A 27,433-nucleotide genomic window follows, 5' to 3' on the forward strand; every position below is an offset into this window, starting at 1 on the left:
CCACACCATCACACCTCCTCCTCCATGCTTCACAGTGGGAACCAGGCATGTGGAATCCATCCGTTCACCTTTTCTGCGTCTCACAAAGACACGACGGTTGGAACCAAAAATCTCAAATTTGGACTCATCAGACCAAAGCACAGATTTCCACTGGTCTGATGTCCATTCCTTGTGTTTCTTGGCCCAAACAAATCTCTTCTGCTTGTTGCCTCTCCTTAGCAGTGGTTTCCTAGCAGCTATTTGACCATGAAGGCCTGATTGGCGCAGTCTCCTCTTAACAGTTGTTCTAGAGATGGGTCTGCTGCTAGAACTCTGTGTGGCATTTATCTGGTCTCTGATCTGAGCTGCTGTTAACTTGCCATTTCTGAGGCTGGTGACTCGGATGAACTTGTCCTCAGAAGCAGAGGTGACTCTTGGTCTTCCTTTCCTGGGTCGGTCCTCATGTGTGCCTGTTTCGTTGTAGCGCTTGATGGTTTTTGTGACTCCACTTGGGGACACATTTAAAGTTTTTGCAATTTTCCGGACTGACTGACCTTCATTTCTTAAAGTAATGATGGCCACTCGTTTTTCTTTAGTTAGCTGATTGGTTCTTGCCATAATATGAATTTTAACAGTTGTCCAATAGGGCTGTCGGCTGTGTAGTAACCTGACTTCTGCACAACACAACTGATGGTCCCAACCCCATTGATAAAGCAAGAAATTCCACTAATTAACCCTGATAAGGCACACCTGTGAAGTGAAAACCATTTCAGGTGACTACCTCTTGAAGCTCATGGAGAGAATGCCAAGAGTGTGCAAAGCAGTAATCAGAGCAAAGGGTGGCTATTTTGAAGAAACTAGAATATAAAACATGTTTTCAGTTATTTCACCTTTTTTTGTTAAGTACATAACTCCACATGTGTTCATTCATAGTTTTGATTCCTTCAGTGAGAATCTACAATGTAAATAGTCATGAAAATAAGAGTCAATATCAATATAGGGTACCATTTGGTGTCCCAGGCAGAAATCACTCACTTTTCATGAAAAATTTGCAAAATAACAAAACTCTGATGGTTTATTATAAATGGCCAAACATTTAAACACACATTGGTACAGAGATACATCTTTAAAAGGGTATTTTTCATATTTAAAAAAATTTTCTATGATTAGATGCATGTGATTTTGCCATGTCCCAAACTCCTCTCTACTAACTTCACTGAGTCAAATAAGTAGATAAATGATATACAATGTACAAACCTTTTACATGCTCTTGTTGCTCTCATCAAGTACTTGAATAAAATGAGTCAATTGGATCATTTATGGTCTAATGTAATAATAATAATAAACGTTTTGCATGTGTCCCTGGATTTGCTGTCCACCCCGTCATTAGGTGGTTACTGCCACTATAAGAAACCACCTGCTGTAATCAGTGACATCACTACCACTGCTTTGTCTTTTACAAATGGAGTGAAGAATAGCTCATGCAGAGAGAATACATATCAACATTTATATTTTGACATTTTCATCATTTTATGATTGAACTTGAATGTGTTCAATCTTAATGTGTCCACCCTGTCATTGCAAAATATGAATCTATATAAATGCTTTTCAGAAATTCAAAATATGTTTGTTAAAGTATACACAGTCACCTTCCTAACTGATACATGTTGCTAGCTAATGGCCCAACATGTGCTCATTAAATGCAAACTTCAGCCAGAAACGTCCACCCTGTCATTGTCCACCCCGTCATCAAGTCTAGTTTTATAACAGTTTTATAAGTTTTTCAGTGTTCCAGAAGTCAAGTGGAGGACAAAACATATGCAGAGAAAGAAACCATTTGAAAGGATACCTATGTTTATACTTTTTGTGGTAGGCCTACATTTAGGGACCAAGGGTTTTTGTTTTGTTTATATCAATCTTGTTTTTTCATCTAGTTGAAGGTTTTATTTATTTATTTTTGCTGTTGTTGAGTATCATTTCCAAATGTAGCCTACCTGTGCACAATTCAAAATACAGTAGGTGAAAAAAGTCATGTTTTGACAAAAAACATTTGTTGACAAAACCATAACATTGTCCACCCCGTCATGTCATTGTCCACCCCGTCATTTTCATGTTTTATGTGAATAAATAATTATTTTCACAAGTTATCAAAACCTCTTGTGTGATTTTGCTCTTAAGAGATTAGGGCCAAACAGTATTATTTCAAAGTTTGACCAGATACCTTTATTTATAGAGTTTATTCAGAAAAGAAAGTACAACTTTCACAGATTTTACATATACAAACATATTTTTCCATAATTTCTGTATTTTTGAGAGATGTTTTCCAGAAACTAAAATATATTCCTGAACGAGGGACCAAATACCTTTATGAAAATGTACATTTTGTAATCAATATGATTAGAACATATTTACTCTATTTAGAAATTGTCCCATGACAGGGTGGACACATTTTGCAATTCGCTTGTACTTTCTATGCTTGCAGTCAATTTATAAAAGATGCAGGAGCTTGACCAACATGCATTTCTAACAGCTTAAGGTCTACTTTATACAATGGATATGGAGTTCAGTGGAAAATCTCATCTTTTTTTTTGTGTCATTGGGAAGTCTCAATGGCACTTTATACTGATATTGACTCATAAAGAAAACGCATTGAATGAGAAGGTGTGTCCAAACTTTTGGCCTGTACTGTATGTTGAATGAATCTGGATATTGGGCTTCTTTTTCTCTTTAGCCTTTATCTATGACGTTCAAAATGTATACATCCAAAAACTAACATATTTTATTCATAATTATTACAGTTGAAATAAAATGTTTAGGCCTACCTTGATGGACTGTCCACTGCACTGCTTGTCGCAGGAAGCTAGCTAGCTTGTTGGCTAGCTGGCTTGCAGTGGTGGTTGTGGTGGTGGGGCAGAAAGTGTTTGAGAAATTGAGTGTGTATAACTGTATTTTTTGTCCTTAATTTACATTTTTTAAATATTTTAATGAATCATTGTGATATTTTTATTCATTTTAACAAATCAAATGTCTGCTATGGCCACTAGGGGGCGATTTTGTAATGGCCCAATATCCAGATTTGTTTGAAATATATCCACCAACACATCTACCAAATTTTATGCTTTTATCACAAAATGAACGATTGTTGTGATATATTGAGCTAAGCCACCCCACTAGTGAATGAACAAGTGCTGGTTGTGGTCGGGTCGAAGAGCGCTGTGTGGGCCTTGGGCAGAGGAGGCGGACGGCAGGGCGAGCCAGCTTGGGCCCGCCGGTTGTCGTGAGGCGGCAGGCGGCATAATGCTAAGTGTTAGGCTGAGAGGGTAGCATTCGGTGTTATTTAAAGGGCGACTTGGAGACGATGTTCTCGCTCAGGGTGTCGCCCTAAAGTTGTGAGTTGACAATGTCGCCATGCTTGGCACCTCCGGTCCTAACCTCCGGTCCTCTTTTCGTGTGGGAACAAGCCGTTTTGAGGCCAAACCAGGCGCTTGACCATTCGCCCACAAGCCTTGTGGGTAAGAACGGGCGCCGCGCCAGCCAATGGTCGGTTGAGGTGTTCGGGGCAAACGCCACAAGACAGCGGAATGAGCCCAGCGGCACCTTCTCAAGCGTGCGGAGTGGAAACGTGGGATGAAAATCGCCACTCAAATCGATTTAGCCCCTTGAAACTTCAGCAAGTTCACCTGATAACTTTCAAAAAGCTGAGGGGAAAACGACCTTAGCAAACAGACGACAACAAGAAGAAAACCCACAGACTTTCAGGCGGGCGAAACTCGCCTTCAACACGAGAGGAAACAGCACAGGCTGTGGATGTGGGAATGATGAAGGCTTCAGAAAAATCATGCTACATGGATAGGAGGTGTTCCAGGTGGGCATGTGTGTTGAAACACCTTCCTCGGTCAAGAGGAAAAATGTAGAAACACCTGAAGAAATCAAACAGGATTTCAGCAACAACAACAAACTGGCTACAACAGTGAGAGTAAACAGCACAAACAGTAAGTTTAGAATGTGGAAGGATTCAGAAAAATAATCCTTCCTGTCAGCAAAGTCACAAACAATCCTAGCATAATCTGGAAAAATCTAGAAAAACAAGTAGTCCAAGAAAACCTGCAAGGTTTTCCACCATGCTTCACAGTAGGGATGGTATTAGCCAGGCGATGAGCAGTGCCTGTTTTTCTCCAGACATGATGCTTGGAGTTCAGGCCAAAAAGTTCTATTTTGGTTTCATCAGACCAGAGAACTTTGTTTCTCCTGGACTGAGAATCCTTAAGGTACTTTTTGGCAAACTCCAAGCGGGTTGCCATGTGCCTTTTAGAGACCAGTGGCTTCTGTCTGGCCACTCTACCATAAAGGACTGATTGGTGGAGTGTGTTAGCAATGGTTGTCCTATCTCCACAAGGGAACACTGGAGCTCCACCTTCGTGACCATTGGGTTCTTGGTCACCTCGGTCAGTTTTTTTTTTTTTGTTGTTTCCTTCCCCAGATTTGTGCCTTGACACAATCTGGTCTTGGAAGTCTACATACAATTCCTTTGACTTCATTGCTTGGTTTCTGCTCTGAAATGCATTGTCAACTGTGAGACCTTATGTAGACAGGTGTGTGCCATTCCAAATCATGTTCAGTCCACTGAATTCGCCACAGGTAGACTCCAATCAAGTTGTAGAAGGATCTTAAGGATGATCAGTGGAAATTGGATGCACCTGAACTCAATTTTGAGCATCATAGCAAAGGGTGTGAATACTTATGTACCTATTAAGTTTAAATGTTTACATTTTTAATAAATTAACAAAAAATTTCTGAAAACATGTTTTCACTTTGTCGTTATGAGCTATTTCATGTAGATTTTTTAAAAAAGAAAACTATACTCAAATGGGTTTTAGAATAAGTGTGAAACATAACAAAATGTGGAAAAAGTGAAGGGGGGTGAATAATTTCTGGTGGCACTGTAGCACTGCCACATAAGGCAGGAAAGAGTTTATTTGTTTTATTTATTTTTCTCATGTAAATGAATAAGTAAAAAAAAAAAATGAACTCCTGTTAGAAAAATGTAATTATATAATCCCATCCGGTATAATAATGACCCAATGAACCTGCTGTGTAGTGTCTGTCAAGGTCTTTTTGTTTTTTGTCGGTCAGCTGATTTGGCAAATTGGTTACAGCTGATTTAAGAGGCACGGAAGTGTTGGGTGAGAGGGCACACTTTAACAAAGGAGCCTGGAAGTCTACGAGAGACCAGGTGGATGGCGGAATAAAGCCACGGCAGAGTACTTGTGCCAACGTGCACGGCGTGCCAAACTTGCAAAATCCACCTGGCCACACCCAGTTGCCGAAGCGCAGGTGCGCTGTGCCCCCGCCTTGCCCGGTCTGCGAAACTCGAGCCCTGTGAAACTAGAGCCAGTTCCAACACTAGACCCCATGGCTCCTGAGGAGCAACTACAGTTCACAAGCTGCAATTGTAATGGAGACTGCAGCAACCGGCAATGCAGCTGCAAGAAGAATGGTGTCACGTGCATCTCAGCATGTGGAGTTTGTAAAGGCATTACATGCAAGAATGGTATTCATGATGGTGTTGAAGAAGACTCAAACATTGACTCCTGAAGCATTTGACATGGTGGATCAGTAGTATTATGCAAGTAATTAAAATAAATGCAACTTTATATGTAAATGCAAAAGTGGGCTGGCAGTTTTTCCACTAAAAAGTGGTTGTGTGGAAAATGCTAGCAATCAACTCAGAATCATGAAAAACCCCTAGTTTGACCCCTCACAAGTTAGTTAAGGCCAAATTAAACATTTTTGATTTTTTAAATATTGGTTATCGGTACCTCGTGTAAACAGTACCTGTTATTACACACCTTTATGAACACACTGGCAAAAAACTTCTTGGTAACGATTTAGTTGGCAGATTGGTCAAATATCTGATAAAATGCCCTTACTATTTACTGTTTGGTTGGATCCTTATAATTGCACTTGATGTGTGATTCTTGAAATAATGTCCTCCTTCCTTCTCTGAGTAAAATTTAACTGGCAGAACTGATAATAAAATATGAAATAACACCATCTACCCAACAAATGACAGTAAAGAGACTTATTCACTAAAAAGCAGCAATCAGGGAGCATCAGCTGAGGGAGAGACAGATTATTTTACTAATGGGGAAAATTTAGTTGTGTTTTTGGAGTGTGGGAGGAAACCGGAGTGCCCGGAGGAAACCCACGCAGACACGGGGAGAACCACGAAAACTCCACACAGAGAGGGCGGGGCCGTGAGTCCAAGCCCCGCCCCCTCACTGTGAGGCCGCAGTGTTTCCACTGAGCCACCGTGCCGCCCGCGGCGCACTCTTAAAAAGGACGTGGCGCTTCTCAAGACGTCCCGGCTCCCAGGCTGGGACGTGTGGAGCGCTGGAAAATAAACTGCCGACGTCCTTTTTAAGAGCGCACATTCATCTTGAAAAAAAAAAAAATCTAATCTGCCAATCATGATGAGACCTTTTGGTGTGTATGTGTGTGTGTTTGTGTGTGTGTGTGGTGTTAGAGTGTGTAGGGTTTAAGGGGAGTGGAGACTGAGAGGAGTGAAGGGTTGTGGTGGTGGTGTGTGTGTGTGTGTGTGTGTGTGTGTGTGTGTGTTAAAATGAGAAAGGATGGTGAAGTTGGTGAAGTTGGTTTGCAAACACAAACCAACTTCAACCCCGGGATCCTTTTCTCAGTTTAGGACAAAAGGTCTCATCATGAGGAGATTTTTTTTTTCAAGATGAATGAAAAAAAAAAAAAAAAAAAAAAAAATTAGCATCGGCCCGAGAGGTCCTCCTTCTTCTTCTTCTTCTCCTCTCTTCTGCAAGCCTTCTCCTGCTGCTTTTCCCTCCACTCTTCCTCTCTCTTCTGTCTCTCCTCTTCCTTACGCAGCAGCTTCTTTCTTTTCCTCTGCTGCCGCTCAGCGACCTCCGGGCAGCCGTCCACTGCAGGAGGAGGGGGACAGGTGGACAGGTGAGTGTGGAGTGTGACGGAGCTGCAGCAGACCTGAAGGAGGCCACGCTGCCGTCACACCTCCTGCTGAGTAAGCGACCTGACTTACCTTCACAGCTGCAGCAGACGCCGTGCTCCTTCTTCAGAGACCTGGCCATCTTCTTCAGGTGGCGTTGTCTCTGCTGCCTGAAGGTCCAGGCCTGGAGCTTCTCCCTGAAGCCGAGTTTCAGCTCCTCTTCTGGGAGTCCTGCTGCTGTGAACGACACCTCTTCCTCCTCCTCCTCCTTTTGAAGGGCCTCTCTCTCTCGGGCCTCTCTCTCACAGGCCTCTCTCTCACGGGCCTCTCTCTCTCTGGCCTCTCTCTCTCTGGCCTCTCTTTCTTGGACCTCTCTTTCTTTGGCCTCTCTCTCTCTGGCCGCCTCCTCCTCCTTTCTCTGTCTCTCCTTGCGGAGCTGTTCCTCCCTCGCCTTCCTCTCCTGGGCCTTTTTGAATCCAGGAGGAGGCTCTACCATCCACTCCCTCCTTTTTTTCAGGTTGGCCCTGAACAGCTCTCTTTGGCGGCTGAATCTGTCCTTGGAGAGCTGGGGGCCAACATGGATGAAGGTCGGTTTGAGAGCTTCACCTTCCTTCTCTTTTAGTTTCTGCTCCGGAGGGGCGAAGGAACTTTGGAGCTCTTCAGTCGTGTGTTCTGGCTCCTTCTCAGCTCTGGTGAAGCTGAAGGTTAAAGGTCAAGAGTAATGCATCAACAGCAGTCCAAACATCACAAACTAGAGCAACAACATAATTAGAGCAAAAGAACAAATATAATATACCACCATACATGTCAGACATGATACAACAGTTTGTTAGTGGCTCAGTCTGATTGGACAAGACGCGCTCAGTGAGTGCTGATATACAGAATAACAGCACGCTGCTGTTTTACTGTTATTATCACTAAATGAGTAAATCATAATCTGTCGTGTGTTATTTCCATAATTTGATGGAAGCTGTTTGTGGAAGTGTTGTGTAAAAGCAGCATCACAGGAGAGCGAGCGCTGTCACTCTGAACATCAGCACGGCTGGGATTCAGTCGCAGCCCTCAAACCAAATAGAACCGTCTGAAACCTGGATCAACGTCACGTTTCTTGTGTTTAAATTTAATTAACCCTTTGCAACCTGAGCAAACTGGCTTGATTTCTTCCAAAAAATGGAAACAAAGGCAGAGAGCAGCTTAGCAAGACATGACCCAAGAGAGAGAGTCAGAAAGTGTGTTAGAAAGTGGTGTAAACAGCAGGGAAAATGTCCATACCTGGTGTGAACATGGGCGATGGGAGCCTGGAGCTCCTGGATGATGCGTCTCAGCTGGTCAATGGTTTTCTCCAGCTCAGCGATCTTGTGGCTGCTGAGACGCTCCTGGAGCTCCAGCTTGTCCTTAAGGCCCTGCATCTCGGTTTCTCTGGCCCGGTCTCTCTCCTCCAGCAAAGCCAGCTTCCTCTGAGCCTCCAGCAGACTGGGAGTCTGGTGGAGGCTCTGTGGAGCCGGGCGGAGCTGTGAGGAGCTCGTCTTCCTCTGGCTGTTCACCTCCTTCAGCGACATGCTTACAGTAGGTGATCGCTTTGGAAATGAAACTCCAGACACACTCGCAGGTCCAGAGGTCTGCTGTGTGTCGCCGACGTCACAGAGAAGCTTTGTGACGGCGTTCCGATGCTCCTCTGTGACGGGAATTCTGGAACCAACCGAGTCAGAATCAAACCGTCTGATACCTCAAAGGAAGAAACTCTGTTTATTTTCAAAAATATTTTAATGTAATAATATATATAACCTATGATATCTATGTCATATGTATGCAATGCTGCTTTCTCAGCTGTAATATTTTTTTTAACATCAGTGGGTCTAAGCCTGTTCCAAATTTTAACGGCTGTCTTGAATTTTAGATTGAAATATTCCTTGCAAATTTCCAATTTCCATATTTTTTCCAAATTTTCCCCTTGATGCACAAAACATCTTTGTTTTTTTTGTTGTTTTTTTTGGTTTGTTTTAAATCATAAAAGAACAAATGTACCTTTTCCATTTGGCAGTCTGTTTGTGTTCTCTCACATCTCTCTGCCCTTAAATAAAGTTTGAAGGAAGCTGAAATGTCAATTGTCAGTATTTAGGCTTGATCTGCTCAAACTTCATCCTCCATCCTGCTGCACTGACACATTTTAGCAGATAATGTGGAAAATCATAACTTCGCAATTACAGGTTATGTAGTTTTTATAGAATTTTGCATATGTTTGGATGCTCTGTTTGCAGTTTACATATGCATATACACTCAGTGACCACTGTATTAGGTTCACCTGCACAATCTAATCTAATCTAATCCAGCTGTTGTGTCATAAAGTTTCCTCTCTTGCTGCCTATAATGCTCATCTTGTCTTGTTATCACAGACAATACCTGAATACCTCTACAATACCTTGTAGAAGTGTTCATTCACTTCTGTGTTTGGCACTGAGCTCATAGTGCTGAGCTGTTGGACTGGACTGCATTTTACTGACAGCTGTTTCCAATATTCTGTCCCTCTTCATTTTATATACGTAGGCGGGACACAAAATCGGAAACACCTCTCAGTATAATGCAGTCCAGTACAAGACCTCTGCAAACTACACCCTCAGTAATAAACATAGAATTAAATTTACACATTCTCCTACACAAACTGAACATTATAAACTTTATTAAAAGGTAGACTTTAAGGCAGAGCTGCTGACCTGAACTACATCAGACAGGACAGGTGGAGCTGATAGTGACTCTGAGTGTGTATATTTATTGATTCAATTCTGATGTGCACACATCAGAACTCAGTTTATTTATGTATTTAATTACGTATTTTAGTAAGGGAAACATATGAAAATCTGCCAACTAAATTGTTAGCCAGAAATTTCTTCACCAATGTGTTTCTAAAGGTGTGTAATAACATGTACTAAAAGGTTGAAATTCAACTTCTAGGGGAAACCTCATAAAAAAAACTGCTTAAAGTCGGGGTACTGATAACCGATTTTCAAAAACTCGAAAGTGCTTAAATTGTGCTTAAGTAACTTCTGAGGGGTCAAACTAGGGATTTTTCATGATTCTGAGTTGATTGCAAGCATTTATTTTTCACCAAGACCACTCCCTGGTGGAAAAACGGCCGCACCCACTTTTCCCGCTCATCGTTCACCAAAGTGGGTGCAATTCAATACAACATGTTCTCATTGAAGGCAGCGGCTGGGCTGATCAAACCAGAGACTCTACCTCCAACAGAGGGTGCACAGCATTCTCTCCGTGCCTACCTACAAACCCGGGACTGGATCCTTCTACAGAGCATGTCTCTGGACCCCAGTGACTCTGGATGGACATTAGGGGCTCTAGTTTCCCGGTGCAGCGCAGGGTGGTGCAGTGAGGCGAACTCCCCGCAGAGCTAGTTTTGAGCAGCGCAACCCGAGGGGCGCACAGTTTGGTATTTTGGCAGACCGAGGTGCACTGAGATGGGAGTGGCGTTGCAGTAGGGGGAGGTGTCGACAGATTCAGCTTGGCGTAGTGACAGTTTCGTGCCAAAAGGCTTCGCCGAGGTGCCCTCAAAGCTCGCCATCTGAAACCAGGTCTACTGTCAGCGCACGCTGAGCGCAGCCGGTGTAGTGGAGGTTTGGCTGACCAGCGCGCAGTGCGCACACCAAAACCTCACAGGCAGGTTTCCAGAATGTCAGGCACATTAACAATGCAATAAATACCGACAAAAAAAACACTATTCAAAGCTACTATCTCAATCAGTACATAAATTTATCTCCATATCGACTGTCCCATCACAACTGACGTCAGATCAAAGGAGATACTCTCTTCCTCCTTGTCAATTGTGTAAACGTTCATTATGCCTTCGCGCAGCGCATTTTAAAGGTGAGGACAGGGGCTCATGTGATTGGTTTAATGTGAATCGGCTGTGTCAAACCCACTCCACGCCTTCTCTCCTCCCTTCTGCCGGTAGGAAGGACGGGGTGTTGAATTATTTCACGTGAAATCTACTTACAGTCACCGGAGTATCGGATATTGTGCTGGTGAGCGAACGAGGCCGACCGACCGGTGAGGATGTTCTAATTTATTTACTTTTTCTTTTTTTTTTTCTTTTTTCTAACGGAGACGTCCGTTTAAAGACTGTGTTTTGGGACATTTAATGTTTTTTTTTTTTTCTTTACCGGACTCATTTTTGCAGAGTGCAATCAGGCATCAGTTGGCGCTTTGTGTTTTTTGTTTGGACATGATTTTCTTGCGGTGTGATGATACCCGGGGAATGGACAATGAAACGCGGCTGGCGTTTCACATACGGACTTTGAGCTGTTCTTGTGTACCAAGTGAAAGGTCCACAGTTGTGCTCCCTCCTTGTATGACAAGCCCACCATGGCCTGAGACATACAGCTGACATACAGCTGGTCAGGTGTGCCATGTGTCCTGCGTGGAGACACACACACTGCTGCTGCATCACTGGCAGCGGAACGGTGACGGAGGAGCTGGTGCTCCGGCCTCACAGTAGGGAATTTAAGCAGGGCGGTTTTCAGGACAGCTCCACTTGGCGGAAGTGCGGCTGCTATGACGCAATCGCCGTAGCAGTCAAAATCGTTAAACAAACAGCCGTCTGCAACGGGTACCCACTGAACTCTTGGTTCCCATGGTGACGCGTCTATGCGCGTCTCACCTGTTCGCGGCGTCGTACGTCGAAGTGTGCTTTGTGCCGTAGTAGAATGGACTGCTACGGCAGGCAGTTTTATATGTCTTATATGCCGATCCGTTTCCGGTTACCGTAGCGGACTGCCGTAGCGGCCCATGCTTAAATTCCGTAATGCCCGGGCAGCGCTGAGGCGAACACACTGACCAAGCATTTACAAAAGACTTCCTCATATAACCCGTATTTTTATTACTGTTGTTGTCGTTGTCGTCGTCGTTGTTGTTGTTTTTACCAGCAACCAGTTTCACTGTACAGTTCACCACATTACCACAGTGGGGCTGGCTGTTCTGTGGTTGCAATAGCAAATGCAAAATAACTAAAATAACTGGAGGACTGCGTTACCGAAGCCAGAGAACATCAATAAAAACAAAAAGCAAATCATCAGAAAATAAACAAGACATTGCTACAAAAAACACAAAACAACAACAACAACGGTGGTGATGGTGATGATACTACTACTACTACTACTACTACTGCTATTACTACTGATAATAATAAATTCATATATTACATCAGTGATGCTCGATCGATTATGTGAAAAACCTGCCCACAAAAAAGAAAAATTTACTGAATTTACAAACAACTAAATAAATACATTTTGTTGGTGGGTGGCTGGAGGGGGGGTGGGGGTGGGGGGGTATAGAATGATTAAAATGAGTCAGATCAGTGATGCTTGATGGATATAAGGTAATACTTAATTAAGTAATTCATTAAAAAAAAAAAAAAAAGAAATAAAAGCAATGTTGGTTTTTCATACCTTTCATACCTTTCACTGAGAAAGTTATGATATTTACATGTCACAATAATAATTAAACCTGGTGCATGAAAATGTAGCAGGTACCACAAGTGAAAGATGTTTTATTTCATTTCAAGACAGAAAAACACCAACTGGGGCTGCTGAGCTGTCAAATTCGCAGGATTAACCTCGACCGCACCGGAAAAGGAACTATGTTATCATAAAATCACTTCCGTAAACATTGCTAGGCTGAGGCAGGGGGGAGGCTGCTGTTGGTGGCAAAGTTTGCCCCGCACATTGATTAATATCAGCTTTTCTTCCCTCCAGCAGCCTTCTGAGCAGCCAGCCGAGCACCGCGGGGCTCTTGAGCTGTGATGCCCGGCAGCCCCTCCGCACACACAGGCATGTCTGAGGAGGACCGATGGCTCCCCGCTGCCTTGTTGGCGTGTTGTTTCCAGGCGTCAGCTGACTCCCTGCAAGTTAGCTAATAGGTTAGCTTCATCAAACCCACTCTGGTACTAAAGCATTTCGCCTCTTCTGTGGTGTTCGTGACATCGTGGCTGCTTCGGTACGCCGAGAAACACGCCGTGAGGGACCTGCTGTAGCAGCCTGTCTGTGGAGAGCTAAGCTACGTTCATGTCAGCCTGGTGCTTCTCCAACGTGACGCAAGTTGTGGCTACTTGGCTCTTGTCACTTCGCTAGCTGGACTAGCTTGTCAAGTGAAACTGAGGGTTTGCTCCGCTGAGTGAGGCTGACAGACGAAGCTGGTGTGCGGCAAAGTTGGGCTGCTGTGTCCCGCTAAGCTAGCAGGCTGAGGAGACTGCGAGCAGCGTCCGTCCACCGTGAGACAGTCAGCCAGCCCATGTAAAGGAGCCATGGAGGGCATCCTGTACAAGTGGACGAATTACATGACAGGTGAGTCGTCTGTCTGTCTGTCTGTCTGTCTGTCTGCCTGTCTGTCTAACAGCTGTTTCCCTCCCTGTCTGTGTCTCTGACAACCCCCCCCCCCCCCCCCCCCCCACACACACACACACAGCGATTTAATAATAGCTTGGATGGTAGCAAGTGGTTTTGTTGTTTATCACAAGACAGACCATTTACAGTATATCTTAGTCGGCATAGCTTTCACCAAAAGATCTAATTAACCTGAAATGCGACGGGATCCGAGCGCACACAGCTGTGCACGTGCAATTTTACTTTTTTTCTGATCACTTAGGCACTATGTTTTTCTGATCACGTAGGCACTATCTTTTAAACTATATGCTGTTCTTGCAAAACTTTCACACCAACCAAAAACCCGACACCAAACCAGCAAAACATGATACATGATACATATTTTGCAAAAGCAACCAATTCTTGCAAAACTCCCCAGACTCCTCTGAAAAGTGAAGTGGTGCTTTAGTGTCAATACAGTGCACATACACACCCACCATCATTTAAACACCAGCTACACACTGACATTGAAAAGAAAACCCTTGAGGCTTTTGCTTTTTCTCTGTGCAGGGCAGCAGTTTGCAATAAAGTTTTATCATACATGTAATAAACACACACACACACACACACACACACACACACACACACACACAGATATGCAAATGTATGAAGTATGAATGTGTATTCCACACATAGCACACTATCAGTACAAGTAAGGGGGGATTTTTTTTCCTTTTCTCAAAATGTTATTCTGGAACACTCTTCAAACAACCAGGCTGGGGTTCATCCCCAGTTCACCCAATTCAATAAATACATATTCAACCTGCAGCTCACATACTCGTAATAGAGAATGAACATATGCAATACTGTTATGCACCCATACAGCACAGTCAGCTGCAGAGAGGGATGGCAGACAGCGTGCAGGGACTACTTCTACATTTGATGTGGTGATCACAAAAAACAAGTCTATAAATAGTAAAAAAAATGCACCCTTCCAGTAATGACTCCCAAAATAACATGTTATCTGAACCAGCAGGTTTCTACACTCCTCAGGCTAATAACAGCAGTGAGTGGTGTGTGTGCATGGCCCTCAGTCTATTATTCGCCCTGCGTTGTCCCTTTACATTGAATGTGAGGTCCAGCTTGAACCATGTGGGCCAGTTTTTACTCTCAAGTTGCCATGTCATCTGTGTGTGTTTATGCACCAGGGACACCAGAGGCCTGTACCATAAAGCTGGATTTCGGATTAGCGAGGTAACTTCAGGGTTAACCCTGGGTTTTCTGTACCATAAAGGTGGTTTACTTTTTATCAGGCTATGTTGCTGTGGTAACAGGAGGAATCCCTCTGTGTTTATTGTACTTGACAAAGTGATTCTGGTTGTGTTTGACTCTTTTGTGTTTTCTATGACAAGGTTTAAATTATGGATGGCAGGTTTATGTCCTCTTGACAAGTGCAGGTGCAAAAGGGTTTCAGTTACATTTTGTCTTGTCAAAAATTAGTATTTTAAATGTCTGGATAGTAATTATCCAGGTCTGTATGAAGGACTAAAGTGAAAACCCTGTTTCAAATTTAGTCTTAAAAAGGAATTCTGCACTTTTTAGCTAATAGCTACAGCTTTTTATAGCTTGTGAAATCTCTGAATTGTAATCGCTAAAAAGTATGGATCTTTGCTTTTACCTATGTTTTGAATAGCAAGGCACTGTCATTTAAATTTTTGTTTTTGCTTTGCTTTAAAATGCAGAAAATATCACCTAAATGTCACCTTCTGCCTTAAATCCTGTGTTTTGGTTGTTGTTGTTTTTGCACTATTGAATAGATTTTTCATGTTCTGGACCCCCAAGCTGACTTTCACCTTTGGATCACTTCTCATGGAGATGGCTCATGTCGAGCATGTACTGTGTGCTCTCACTGGTTCTGTTGGGCATGTTTGATGAAAGCCTCCGCTAGCTGGTTCAGAATTAATGTTGTTATTTACTGTGTTTTTGTTTACTTTCCGTCCTCAGGTTGGCAGCCCCGCTGGTTCGTCTTGGAGAACGGAGTCATCTCCTACTACGACAGCGAGGATGATGTCGGAAAAGGAAGCAAAGGATCCATCAAGATGTCAGTCTGTGACATCAAAGGTTAGACTGCAGACAGTCCCAGTTCAGCAAAGTTTGCACAGGAGCTGTCAAAACTGTCGTCGCATCATTCTCAGATCCTCCATATACAACTTTTCTGATCTTAATAATCACAGGGGACCAGCATTTCAGAAACAGATGTCAGTACATATTTATCTTTAAATTGTTGATCATGCGTCAGTCCCTCAGATTGAGCTCATCTAGTGTTGAAGAGGCACAACATTTACACAAACATGTTTGCAGTGCAAGTCACTAACAAGTTGAAACCAAGCTGGCACCAGCTACAGTGCATAAACAGCTACTGTGGCATAAACTATGATATACACCTTGTTTGAGGAAGAAGCCAAGAAGATAAGGAAAGGGAAGTGGATTACCAAAATATGATCTGTACACCATTGCATCCATAAAGATTAAATATTACAAGCAGAGAGCAACAACTCCTCCCTGCCCATTTCCCATCTGTTTCCCATCCCATATGTTTGATATCAAACACAGTATGATGGCATGGCATGGCGCGGGGCCTCCAGGTCGATGATGTTAGGAACATTTCCATGTCACAGCAGATTTTTTTCACTTCATACTGTACATGTGTTTTATTTTTTAGTCCATCCGACAGATCCAACACGTCTGGAGCTGATAATCCCGGGCGAACAACATTTCTACGTCCGAGCTGTCAACGCTGCAGAGAGACAGAGGTGGCTGGTGGCTTTAGGCTCGTCTAAAGCTGGAACCCTGGACAGTCACAAACACAGAGGTACAGGGTCTCTGTGTCGGGCCGTGTGTGTGTCTCCCTCTGCACTGCAGCTCTGACTCTCTGTCAAAGTATTATTTTTTTTAACACATTTATCATTCAGGCACCATTAAGACAACCCAGCTATATGTATTATATTATATTATATTATATTATGTTTCTATTGTATGAGAAGTCATTTTGTCACCCTTAAATAACAGTTGTTTTTTTTTATAATAACAATAACAATTCTTTGTTGTTCTGTTTTGAGGACAAATTTGCATTAGTATTTATTGTTGTTATTATTATTGTTGTTATTGTTATTTTGATTCTTACTTGACCAAATAAAATGCTTTGTTTCTCTGTGTGTGTGTGTGTGCGTGTGCATGTGTGTGGGTGTACGTACGTGCATGTGTACATGCGTGTGTGTGTGTGTGTGTGTGTGTGTGTGTGTGTGTGTGTGTGTGTGCATGCGTACGTGTGTGTGTGTGTGTGTGTGTTACCAGGCCCAGACTGTCTGAGGACTAAGATGTCTGAACTCCGCCTCTACTGTGACCTTCTGGTCCAGCAGGTCCAAACAATCCAATCACAGCACACCACGGACACACAGGCCACGCCCACCTCTGAGGTTACCAAAACACTTTCTGTTTACACCAAACAGATTTTTGTACCCTGTTGTGCAAAGTATCTATCTATATAGATGTGTGTGCGTATATGTACATATATGTGTGTGTGTATATGTGTGTGTGTGTGTGTGTGTGTGTGTGTATGTATGTGTGTTAGTATTAGTATGCAGCACTTGCTGATATATTTATATTATATCATTACTGTGATATGAGACTTCAATCATCTGGGATTTTGAATATTATAATGTGGTGGTGTTAGGGCATAAGGGTTGTTTTTCCTCATTTTAAAGTTATTTCAAAGATTACATTCTATTAATGGGATGAAATTTTATGAACTTAATAGACATCCCAACAATGTTGTCACAATTTCGATAATGTTGTGTTTTCAGACAAAAAAAAAAAAATACTGTGATATTTGAATTTGGCCACATCACCCAGCCCATGCAGTGTGGTATGAGCAAAATCAGTTTGAAGGAAGCCATGTAATACTGATCTTTGTCTTACAGGAGTAACAACACAGAAAAAAAATATGATAAATTTATGTTCCATTCATCTATAACCATAGCAACATAAGATATCCAGCCATTTTAATCTTTAGCAGTTTGTTTATAACAATTATCATGCACTCATCGTGTGTTAAAATGCTATGATGATGATTTATACTGGCACATTAGCAACACTGAACGTAAGTGAAATTGCAGTGTTTCATGGAAAACATAACATGCTCTCTCGCTCTCTCTCCAGTCCTCTCTCCTCAGTGCAACTTGTGCAACCTTCATCAGGACTCTGGAGGAGTGTATGACCCTGGCCAACCAAAGTTTAACCCCCGACCTCCGACCGCCTGAACGGGTTGGTAGCCTTTGTTCAAACAACAAAGGGCCTTGTATCATCATCCAGAACAACCAAATCAGATTGAAAAATGCTTTACGTGTCAAGCACAAGTCTGCTGGAAATAGCCTCGGCGTAAAAACACAGGGTAGAGGCAAAAGACAGCAGAGCAGCTTTTTATCTGCTGAAATGAGTCAGATGTGCTAGAATTTAAAACCACCAAACAGAGAGAATTAATAATATACTGGAGACCCTGTAGTGTCTGTGCTGATCATTTTCAAAGCATCATCTGCTGCTAAAGATAGAGCTGCACTCATCTGGAAATCTTCTTTGTGATTCTTTTTTTTTTTTACATTTTCTACATTGTACCCTGGAGTTTTACTGCCCAAGGAAAGCAGACTGAACTCTCGTGCTGTTTTTGTGCAGCGCCCGGTTTCACACTTCACACAAACTCCACTTTAAAACTTGGAGGATTGTTACCTTAATTAGTTGAATTAAATGGAGTGTGCATGAGATCCCTGCTGTTTAACTATCCAGAAAAACAGTTAGTGGAGCATGCATGCTGTTTGTTAGTGATGCCTCTCACTCTCTCAGGTCAACACCTGTTACCTGAGCAGCTCCACTGCAGCAATTTGAGGGTCAAAGGATAATGCCAGTGTTTTTTTTTTTTGGGTTTTTTTTGTGTTGTTTTTGTTCCCAAGTCTGTGCCAGTCATATAGGTTGATTTATTCCTGGTGGTGTCTGCACACTCAGTGTTGTTGGAGATTTCGTGGCTTTCGTTTAGTCAAAGTTCCCGTTTCATTGTTAATTTATTGTGCTTAGGTGAGCTTTTTCATATCAGTGGAAGCATTATATTCTGCTCTGCTTCCTGTAAATTACCTGGCACCTGCAGCTATATATGGAAGTTTAAAAAAAATCCAGTTACATCCAGGATATGCATTGCAAAAAGATCATTGGAAATGTAAACACACACAGAGGTCACTCACAGGCATGGTTCTCTAACTGCCGGTTTTTTGGAGAGATGACACATGTAGAGAAGCACATGCAGGTGTTTTTAACACAAATGTGTCAGATAGAAGGACGTTCAGGAAGATGCAGCACTGAATGTCCCAATTTGACCAAAGACTGTTGCACTAACAAATGTTTACCTACTTACCTGTCTGTATTTCTGTCTGCATATCTGTCTGCCCAGATGAAGAGGTCTATCAGTCACCCTGGAACATACAGTTTTGACAGGTAAGCTCTCACACACACACACACACACACACACACACACACACACACACACACACACACACACACACACACACACACACACACAGACACAGACACACACACACTGAGTAGACCACCAGAGGGGTATTTCAGACTAACCCAAGTATGTTAACCCAGAGTTAAGAGAAACCTGGGATTTTTGTTTCCAAGAAATTAGATAGGGCTGGGCTATATGGACAAGATCAAATATCATGATATTTTTTTAAATCAATATTGTGACGATAGTGTAGAGAAGACCACTGGTGGTTTAATGAGAAGAACAGATTTTTGATGAACAGTTGTTAGTAATTTGGATATTTTGACCAAACAGCTAGAGACAATATTACGACAATATTACAACTTATTGCCCAGTCCTAAGATTAGATGAACTCTAGGTCAGTTACCATGGTAACTTGAGCCCTGACCTAACCTCATTGGTCAGAAAACCTGTTGAACCTGCAGGGTTCAACAGGTTCGGACATGGTCTGCCCTTTTCTCGGCTATCTTGTCCACATTGAAGCCCAAATTGTTTTTTGCAGAAACCAGTTTCTTAGTTAGAAATCATAATAAAGTCTAGTCATAATAAATCATAATAAAGTCACAACTCTCAATGGCGTTTACAAGGAGTCCAAAAATAATTTTAGATTTGCTTCACTGTAACATAGCATAGCTATTATTTTTATGCCTGAGTTTGATTAATTTCAGTGTAACATGCAGTGTTTGGTAAAACACCATCCTGAAATACCCCCGTATCATGTGTCTGCAGTATCAAGGGCTGCAGTCCTTGGAACCCGGTCTTTAGTGCAGGTTACCATTTGGTTAAGGTTCGAGAAAGTTTAGGGTTAGGCAGTGAAGCCACTTGGTTAAGGTTGGGGAAGGGTTAGATTTAAGACATAAAGACCGGAAAAAGGACACACACAATTTGGCTTTTAACTCATGCTCTTAATATACTCTTTCTTTTAACCTGACTTTTATTTAATGTTCTTCTTATACCCTTTACCTTTTGTTTTGGCTTTTAAATAAATGTTCTTATATGTTTATACATGCTTATTTTAGCTTTTATTAATGTTCTTATATATTTTTATTTTATATGTTTTTATTTCTCTATATACTTTTATATTCTTATCTTATATGTTTTCATACTTTTATCCCATATATCCAGTGTTTCCTCAGTGGAGGCCCTCTGTGCTGGGGGCTGTTATCGGCTGGGGCTGGGGTGTCTCTTCTCGTGGGGCACACCAGCTGGGGTGGGTGGGGGCTCTGTGGCTCTGTGGTGGTGCCGCTGCTGCTGCGCCATGGGTCCTCTGCCTACCTGTAGTTTGGTGGGCACCTGGGCTGTGGGCAGCCCCCAGCGCAGATGGCAGCGTTTCCTGACCTGGTTCCTCTGTACTCAGCCAAACAAACATTATGTGTGTGTGTGTGTGTGTGTGTGTGAGTGTGAGTGAGTGTGTGAGAGAGAGAGAATCATGGGGTGGGGGTCTAGGGGGTGGGGGTGGGGGGTGTTTTTAACATGTAAAGCACTTTGTGCTACATTTCATGTATGAAAAGTGCTCTATAAATAAAGTTTTGATTGATTGATTGAAAATGTCCGTCAGATTGCCTACGGTCCTAGAAATGTATTCCTGACACTGCAGCCAGTACAGCTCAGATACCACCAGGATACATGTATACTGATGCCTTAGTTGCTATTACCTCTCTAGTCCCAGGAGGTGGCCTCTAGGTGGGAGCATTGCTACACCTTGAATGCCCATATCCACGTCCATCATACTGCTGAGCAGTCTGTGTTTGCCATGTAAAGTAATCACTGATATCAACACAGTGTTTTAGTATCACGATGCCGTTTCAAAGAATTTCATCAGTGTTGGCTTCAGTGGAGACTTTTAGCACCATATGATCTACATGCTGCTTAAAAGTAACTTACTGAGTTTTGGTTTCAAATATAGTTTTAGTGCCACATGATCTAAACGCTGTTGCAACTAATTTCATCAGTGTTGATCAGGTCACATGGTCTAAATCTTTTTTAAAAGGCTTTTCCACCCGACAGCTAACAGACACTGCCTTGCAAAAAGCATCAAGACCGCTTGATTATTTGCATATTTTGCTCTATTAAGTTATTTTAATATTTTTCATGATTATTTTAAGTGTGAGATCTATGTTACGTCGTCTGTTCTATAAACAGGCAAACAAAACATAAATTTATGTGAATGCATGAAGTGAAAGTAACAAGATGCTTCTAATCATTTTCCTTTGTTTGGGCGACCTTGCAACACCAGCAAATATTTGCTCAACATTTGGCTGTGAAGCATGTTTTCCTTTTAAACCTTGAAACCGATTGTTGTGCTGACCAGGTCTCTTATCTGTCTAATGGGACTTAATGGGATTTTAGGGTGAAGGCTTGACTCTCCATCACAATACTTAGGCACAGTATGGGATAGATAACTAATTTATAGATGATATTAGAGCCTAGTAAGTTCTTGAGGTTTCACAAACAAGATACATTATCACCTCCCCTTCAGAGTTTGAGGAGACACAGAATTTCAAACATTTACAATGACTTCCATAATAAAAATGGACTGGGAAACGCCCATGAAACATCACCTTTTGTATTTGCAGTAGTAGGGATTGGAAAATAATGATTTCTGTTTTCTTTTAAACCCAAAGAACTGGACTATAATGTCATTAGTAAATGAAATGTATATCCTGTGCTGTGCATAAGTATTGGGATGGAGAGTTGAAAATCCCAAAAAGTCCCTTAAGATGTAGAAAAGGGAACTAGCAAGAAAGACAGCTGTCAACATGTTTTTGTTTGTTGTTGTTGTTGTTGTTGTTGTTTTGTTTTTGTTTTTTTGCTGTTTTGAATGTCTTCTTTTGTACAATTATTGAAAACTTTAGAGCCTACTGTACGTTGTAGTTGCTCCCACGTTCTGTGCCATCTTCAGGCTCGTGTGTGTGTGTAAATGACAATGTAAGAGGACACCGAGTGAATAGCACTTATGGATGTGGATGAGAAAGTTTTCCTTGACCTTTGCATCTGCCCTGCAGGAGCTTGAGCCGATTCCTCATCATTTGCAGATCATATTTCTGGATTTAGTGGATAAGAATTGCTACAGTATGTTTGATGTTTGAAAAGCGGTTAAATATGTCCTTGTCCCATAACTCATGAGAATGGTTTGTTACATTTGATACTTTGCAATTGTAAGGAGACCTGTACAACCCCAAGATGACAAAGTTTCAGAGAGGATTATGCCTGAGCTACTGTTGTGATGTTATTACATTCAAAACATACCATGACTTTATTCTGAGAGAATACATGGGTACTTTTATTCCCTCAGAGGGAATAAAGAGTGAGATTTCCTCTGTTACCTGACCTTGCACAACAAAATATTATTGTGAACACGGGAATCTATTATCAATTTTCTGTATCAACAGATGTTGATACCTACCCAGTGTTTTATTATTGTTATAATAAGCCAAATTAATTTTCTTTACTCTGTGTGTTTTCCCAGATCAGGTGTCCCTAAGGAGTTTGTGTGTGGAGGACAAAGGTCAACTCAGCGCAGGAATAGGACATGCTCCGACAGCTCTGTCTATGATACTGAACGTAAGACACACACACACACACACACACACACACACACACACACACACACACACACACACACACACACACACAGTCATGTGAAAAATAACATGTTTAAGAGGTGCAGCACTTCTGTCAGATGTTGTGTCTACCTTTTACTTCTGAGTGTTGCTTGATGTTGGCCCCTATTTGGATCTAGACAATGGGGGCATGGGGGTTAATGTTCAATAAAAATTGATGTTGTTAAATATTAAAAGTGTGTTAACATTCCTGTACGGTGTAATAAAGTCAACAAGTCCCTGCAGATTAATGAGGAAAGATTGTCATTTCTTTATAAGCCAGTACTCTTTTTCATTTTCATGATAATTTTGGTCCCTGTCCATGTTGATAATGCTTAGCATCATCAAGAAAATATTATGACTGCTTGTAGTCATATTGTCATGTTGGCAGAAGAGGAAGCAGGCAATGACATCTGTTTACTACAGCTTGCAAGCGTTCACATGCTTAACTCATAGGAACACTTAAATCCAAAATCATTTTTATTTATGAATCTAAAATCAGCAAAAAACAAACAAACAAAAAACAAACAAACAAAAAAAAAAACAAATGGCAGAAAGTGGTGCTTGCTTTTTGTAACTAAACTATTTTTAGTGTGAACACTGTATTTTTTTGCATTTAGATTATTTCAGAGTGATTATAACTGATTAATGCCCTGGACTGCCAACATCGGTGGATTTGATAGCATATTTGCCGCCTGAATTGACAAATTCCCACAGCTTGCGATGCCAAGTGGGATATACGCAAGCTTGGAAACAATCCACACTTCGCAGTCATTCTGTGGATGTTTTTCTTTTTCTCTGGCCAGCCAGCAGCTCACATTTTTATGATAAAACTGAAATGAAGTTAAAGTCAGAGTCAAAGGTATCTCTACTGTGCCCCATTAGAAATGTTTCCATTCTCCTAGAGTTTGGGATAAGGGGGTTCGCCCAAACCCTGCGTCAACAGTAACAACACCTTAAAGAAGCGCCTCAGTTTGAATTTGGAAAACCTGAATAATTGGACAACTGAACCCACCTTTGCAATTAAATTTGTGTTCCAGGTCTGTTGTCTGGTCTCAATGGTGATTCATCCTCCATCCCTGAGGAGAGAGTGGGTAGTGTTAGCCCAAAGACCCCGCCTACCGACACAGACACTGACCTGTCGATCTAAAGACCTGTCCATGTGAAGTCCCGTCTGTCCAAATCCGCTAAGCCGAACCCGGAACCAGCCGAACTTGGGAAAAGGTCAACAATGGATCAACAGTGCAGAGGTTTCCATTGAAATTGTGACAACAACAGCTTGGTTATACCTAAGACTAGCTGAGCTAGTAATCCTCCTCCGGGAATTTCCTCCTCCTGTGCTATTACTCTACAAATCAGCTGATTGCTAAACACATGCACTTTGGAATCATTATTCATTTTTTTTTCTTCCTAAAGATGTGTTTTTTTCCACTTTTTTTTGTTTTAATCGGTAGCCTTCACACTGGAGAAAGACTGAAAAGGTAGGAAAAAGAGAGAGAGAATGGAATCCAGCCGATGTCCTCAGTTTGGTTTGAACCTGTGACATTGTGAGAACATGAAGCTTTAAGTCCCTGAGCTGCCAGGACACTCCCGTCTTCGCCCTTTTGTATTTTAACTCTACAGATCAGCAGGTTGCCACGTACACCATGGACACACTGAAGGGTGGATCCCATGGAGTTTGTCAGTGGCCACCTGTTGGAAACTGTGGCCGTCGTGGGCAACTCCCAGCTGGGAACAGGCTCATCTGTGTGAGTTTGATGCAGGGCATGACAAAGAGAGCATGCACACTCAGTTAAAGGTTTTCCTGACAGTTTACATGTTCACTGTATTCAACTGACCTGAGAATGTACAGCAACAGTTTTGGAGGCCGTGTAATGAGATTTGTTTGCATGGTGCAGGATGCATAACCGTCTCTGACCAAACCTGATTAACAGCCACACAGGTCAGAGTTTTGTTTGATGAAGTTCAGAGGCGCTTTCTTGCCAGCACCATCTACATCTTCCCCTCCAGGATGTCTTGGTTCCGCTTGCTTGCCGAAGAACACAGCATCTTTTGTTTCTGCTCTACCTTAAACTAATCAATCTTCATACATCAAATCATTCCTTTGACTCAAAGCCTCCTTTTCCATACTTCGATTGGACCCACCCATATTGCATCCTCTTATGTCTTTGTTTCCTCTGGTTGCTCGGGCTTTCTTCTACCGTCCAAAGACATTCAAGTCAGGTGGATGGGGACTCCGAACTGCCCATTTGTATAAATGTGAGTTTGAGTTACTGTTTTTTCTTTATACCTGTGTTATCCATGTGATGGAATGGTGACCCGTCCAGGGAGCTCTTGCCTTCCGCCCTATACCCCGCTCCAGTGCTCCTCAAAAGGAATACATGCATAAAGAAAATTAATAAATGAACTGAGGCGAGGAGTGAAATTTAACTAATCTCTAGTCCATCTGGCTTCACAAAGTGGGTCATCGCACAGAGAGCTGTGAGGTTTCACATAGGAAGGAAAAAAGCAGACTGAATTGACTTGGCAATTTGCCATACTACATGGATCATTGTTTTCTCCATTGTTTTGGAGAGAAACGTACGTAGGCCAAGATTAATGTTTGGTGTCCAACCAAGACGGCACCATCAGATTTGAAAGAGCTGTGCCAGAGTGAAGTTGGGCTCTAAAGATGAGAAATGCACTTTTAGCAGAGGAGCTTCATTTCTAAGTCTCTCCTGCTTAATGGCAGTCCTTAAAGGATGATTCAGAGATCTTGCAAGTGTTAGCTGTCAGTTTTGGCATAAAACACATTTAGAATCAACGCTATAAAGTGACATTCACCTTTTTTGCAGAGACATTAACAACAGGTCCTGTGTGTTGGAAATAACTCTGATGGCCCATCTTTACTGTGTCCTAAACTCTCTTGGTAAAACCCAACAGCTCTTTCTATGGCACATGCCAATCAGGTACATACATATTGAAACAAACAACAAAACTGACCGACTGTTGCACCAATTACAGTATATCCCTCTTAGGAACATATAGTAGGTCTGGTGTTGCACTTTAAAATTTTAAAAAAGTCATTTTTTTGAATGTCCATGCGCTGAAAATAGGTTTATGACAGCATAGGTACTATGGATGATTGTGAAAACGACAATGGTGTTGATGTTTTAAAAGAAAATGAAGTATTTTGTTTATAGCCAGTGTCATTGCTTTGATCTGCAGCAGCCTTATGTGTTACCTTCCACCTTAATGCAGGTCATGATCTGTGACCTTTCACTGAATTTATTTATTTACCCCCCTCCCCACGACAGTGTTGTTTGTTTGTGACAAGAGACACATCTTGTGTTACTTTCACTGTTTGCTGCACCGCGTTCAGCTGTGCCGCTGAAAGTAAGACAAGCTGCGTCTCAGGCTTTACTGACTGAACATTGGTAAACATAATAAGATGTAACAATGTTGTGACGATGGAGGTTGTGAACTGTGACTTTTATTCTGTGCCAAGAACTGACGTAGGGTTACCGTAAGTCTTCTTTTTTTTTGCTTGCTCTTATTTCCTGCTGCCCTCCTATCTTTCCTTATCAGTTTCCTCCCGTTCTCCAAATACTGTGAGGAGACGTTCTCCTGAGGCCTCCCATTGTGTTCAGTAAGATAATGAGAGAATAAAAGTGGGCTGTCAGAGCCATAGAGAGACTGTACAGTTTTCACTTTGCACATATGGTTGCTCCATGTTATATTCTGCTGCTGTCGTCACATAACTAGTGATTGTACGTAAGCTGATCTTTTAATCTTGGACATGTCAGCATAGCAGCACTTGCTGGGCATGGTCATATTATTTCCCCGTCAGTACAATTTTAATTTGACAGCTGCATCATGGTAAAAAGTGGACAAACTGTATCTCTCTGTGGCTTTGGTCACCACTTGTTTGCTCCAGACAGGAAGTGACACCATGATGCCTGGACAAATTGTCTGTAAGTATTGTCCATGCGTGGAAGGGAGGACAAGAAAAAGATGGGAGAAAGCAGAGCTGTGAATTGACCTGCTGCATTGTAACTGAACCTTATTTTCAGAAATATGGATTTGTTAAAGGTAGCTGGGCCAGGCGTCTGTGTGTCAGCCTGTTAGTCTGCGCAGCAGGGGAGATTTTCATGCCTTAACTGTCCCTGCACGAGGTCAAGTGTGTGGTTGTGGTTATCGGACTTTCCATGGTCTGAATAAAAATTATCTCCTTTAAATGGCAGCTTCTGTGTGTGTGTGTGGGTCTGTGTTCCTCTTCCTGTTTGCTTGAAATTGTGTGTGTGTTGTTCATTTGTGTATCGGAGGGTGTACTTGTGGATGTGTGTGATGTGTGTTGTTACATGAATTCTGAGGTCAGAAAAATGTTGCAGTTAGCCTGGTGATCAAGACGTGAAAGGGACAAAGCAAAGAAAACAGACAGAAAGGTTCAGATGTTATTTGTTCATCGGGGGGCAGTAAACAGGCCTGGCGAAATCTCCTGATGTGTGTTTACAGAGGGTGTGTATGCGTGTGTCAGTGCCTGTGAGGCCATTTGGGAGACACCCACACACACCTGGCTGGGTGTGAACACACATTTACAAGGACTGATTCCCACACCTGACCAACGTGTCTTCAGAGCCTGATAGGCTGTTTCCTGGATCTCCACTGACAAGAGAAAGCTGCCAATCTCGGTGAGTGCATTCTTATGAAAAATCATTATTCTCCTGATCTTCCTGATTTAGCTGAACGGTAAACAGTGGAGAGTGAGAAGCAACATGCTCTAGTAAAGATATTATGTATTATGTGTTAGACATTAACAGGCAGTGGAGAGTGAGGTGAGACTGGACATGAAGTGACGGTTGAGAGCCTTGGGGCTGTGTGTGTAAAAAGAGTACTAAGTCCTAATAAGAGAGACGTTTACTTTGTATGTAATGGTTATTGCAGT

General features: G+C 42.2%; 1 protein-coding gene across 1 annotated transcript; it reads left to right on the top strand.

Annotated features, from left to right (window-relative positions):
- Positions 1–12,623: 12,623 nt before the first annotated feature.
- Positions 12,624–25,561, top strand: plekha3 (pleckstrin homology domain containing, family A (phosphoinositide binding specific) member 3). The gene is made up of 8 exons (XM_030070876.1): positions 12,624–13,296; positions 15,319–15,435; positions 16,037–16,186; positions 16,669–16,790; positions 17,533–17,637; positions 18,809–18,852; positions 22,377–22,471; positions 23,550–25,561. Exons 1-8 carry the CDS (start codon positions 13,257–13,259, stop codon positions 23,657–23,659), a joined length of 783 nt encoding a protein of 260 aa, XP_029926736.1. The 5' UTR covers positions 12,624–13,256; the 3' UTR covers positions 23,660–25,561.
- Positions 25,562–27,433: the final 1,872 nt, after the last annotated feature.

Source organism: Myripristis murdjan, chromosome 15 (assembly GCF_902150065.1).
Source record: "Myripristis murdjan chromosome 15, fMyrMur1.1, whole genome shotgun sequence".
In the NCBI taxonomy this organism is placed as follows: Eukaryota; Metazoa; Chordata; class Actinopteri; order Holocentriformes; family Holocentridae; genus Myripristis; species Myripristis murdjan.

Bases quoted from the DNA above. Each gene is read 5' to 3' on its own strand.
- plekha3 (XM_030070876.1), top strand. From the start codon at position 13,257: ATGGAGGGCATCCTGTACAAGTGGACGAATTACATGACAG. The intron at 15,436-16,036 runs GTTAGACTGCAG...TTTATTTTTTAG, and splicing joins GTCAGTCTGTGACATCAAAG to TCCATCCGACAGATCCAACA. The intron at 16,791-17,532 runs GTTACCAAAACA...CTCTCTCTCCAG, and splicing joins AGGCCACGCCCACCTCTGAG to TCCTCTCTCCTCAGTGCAAC.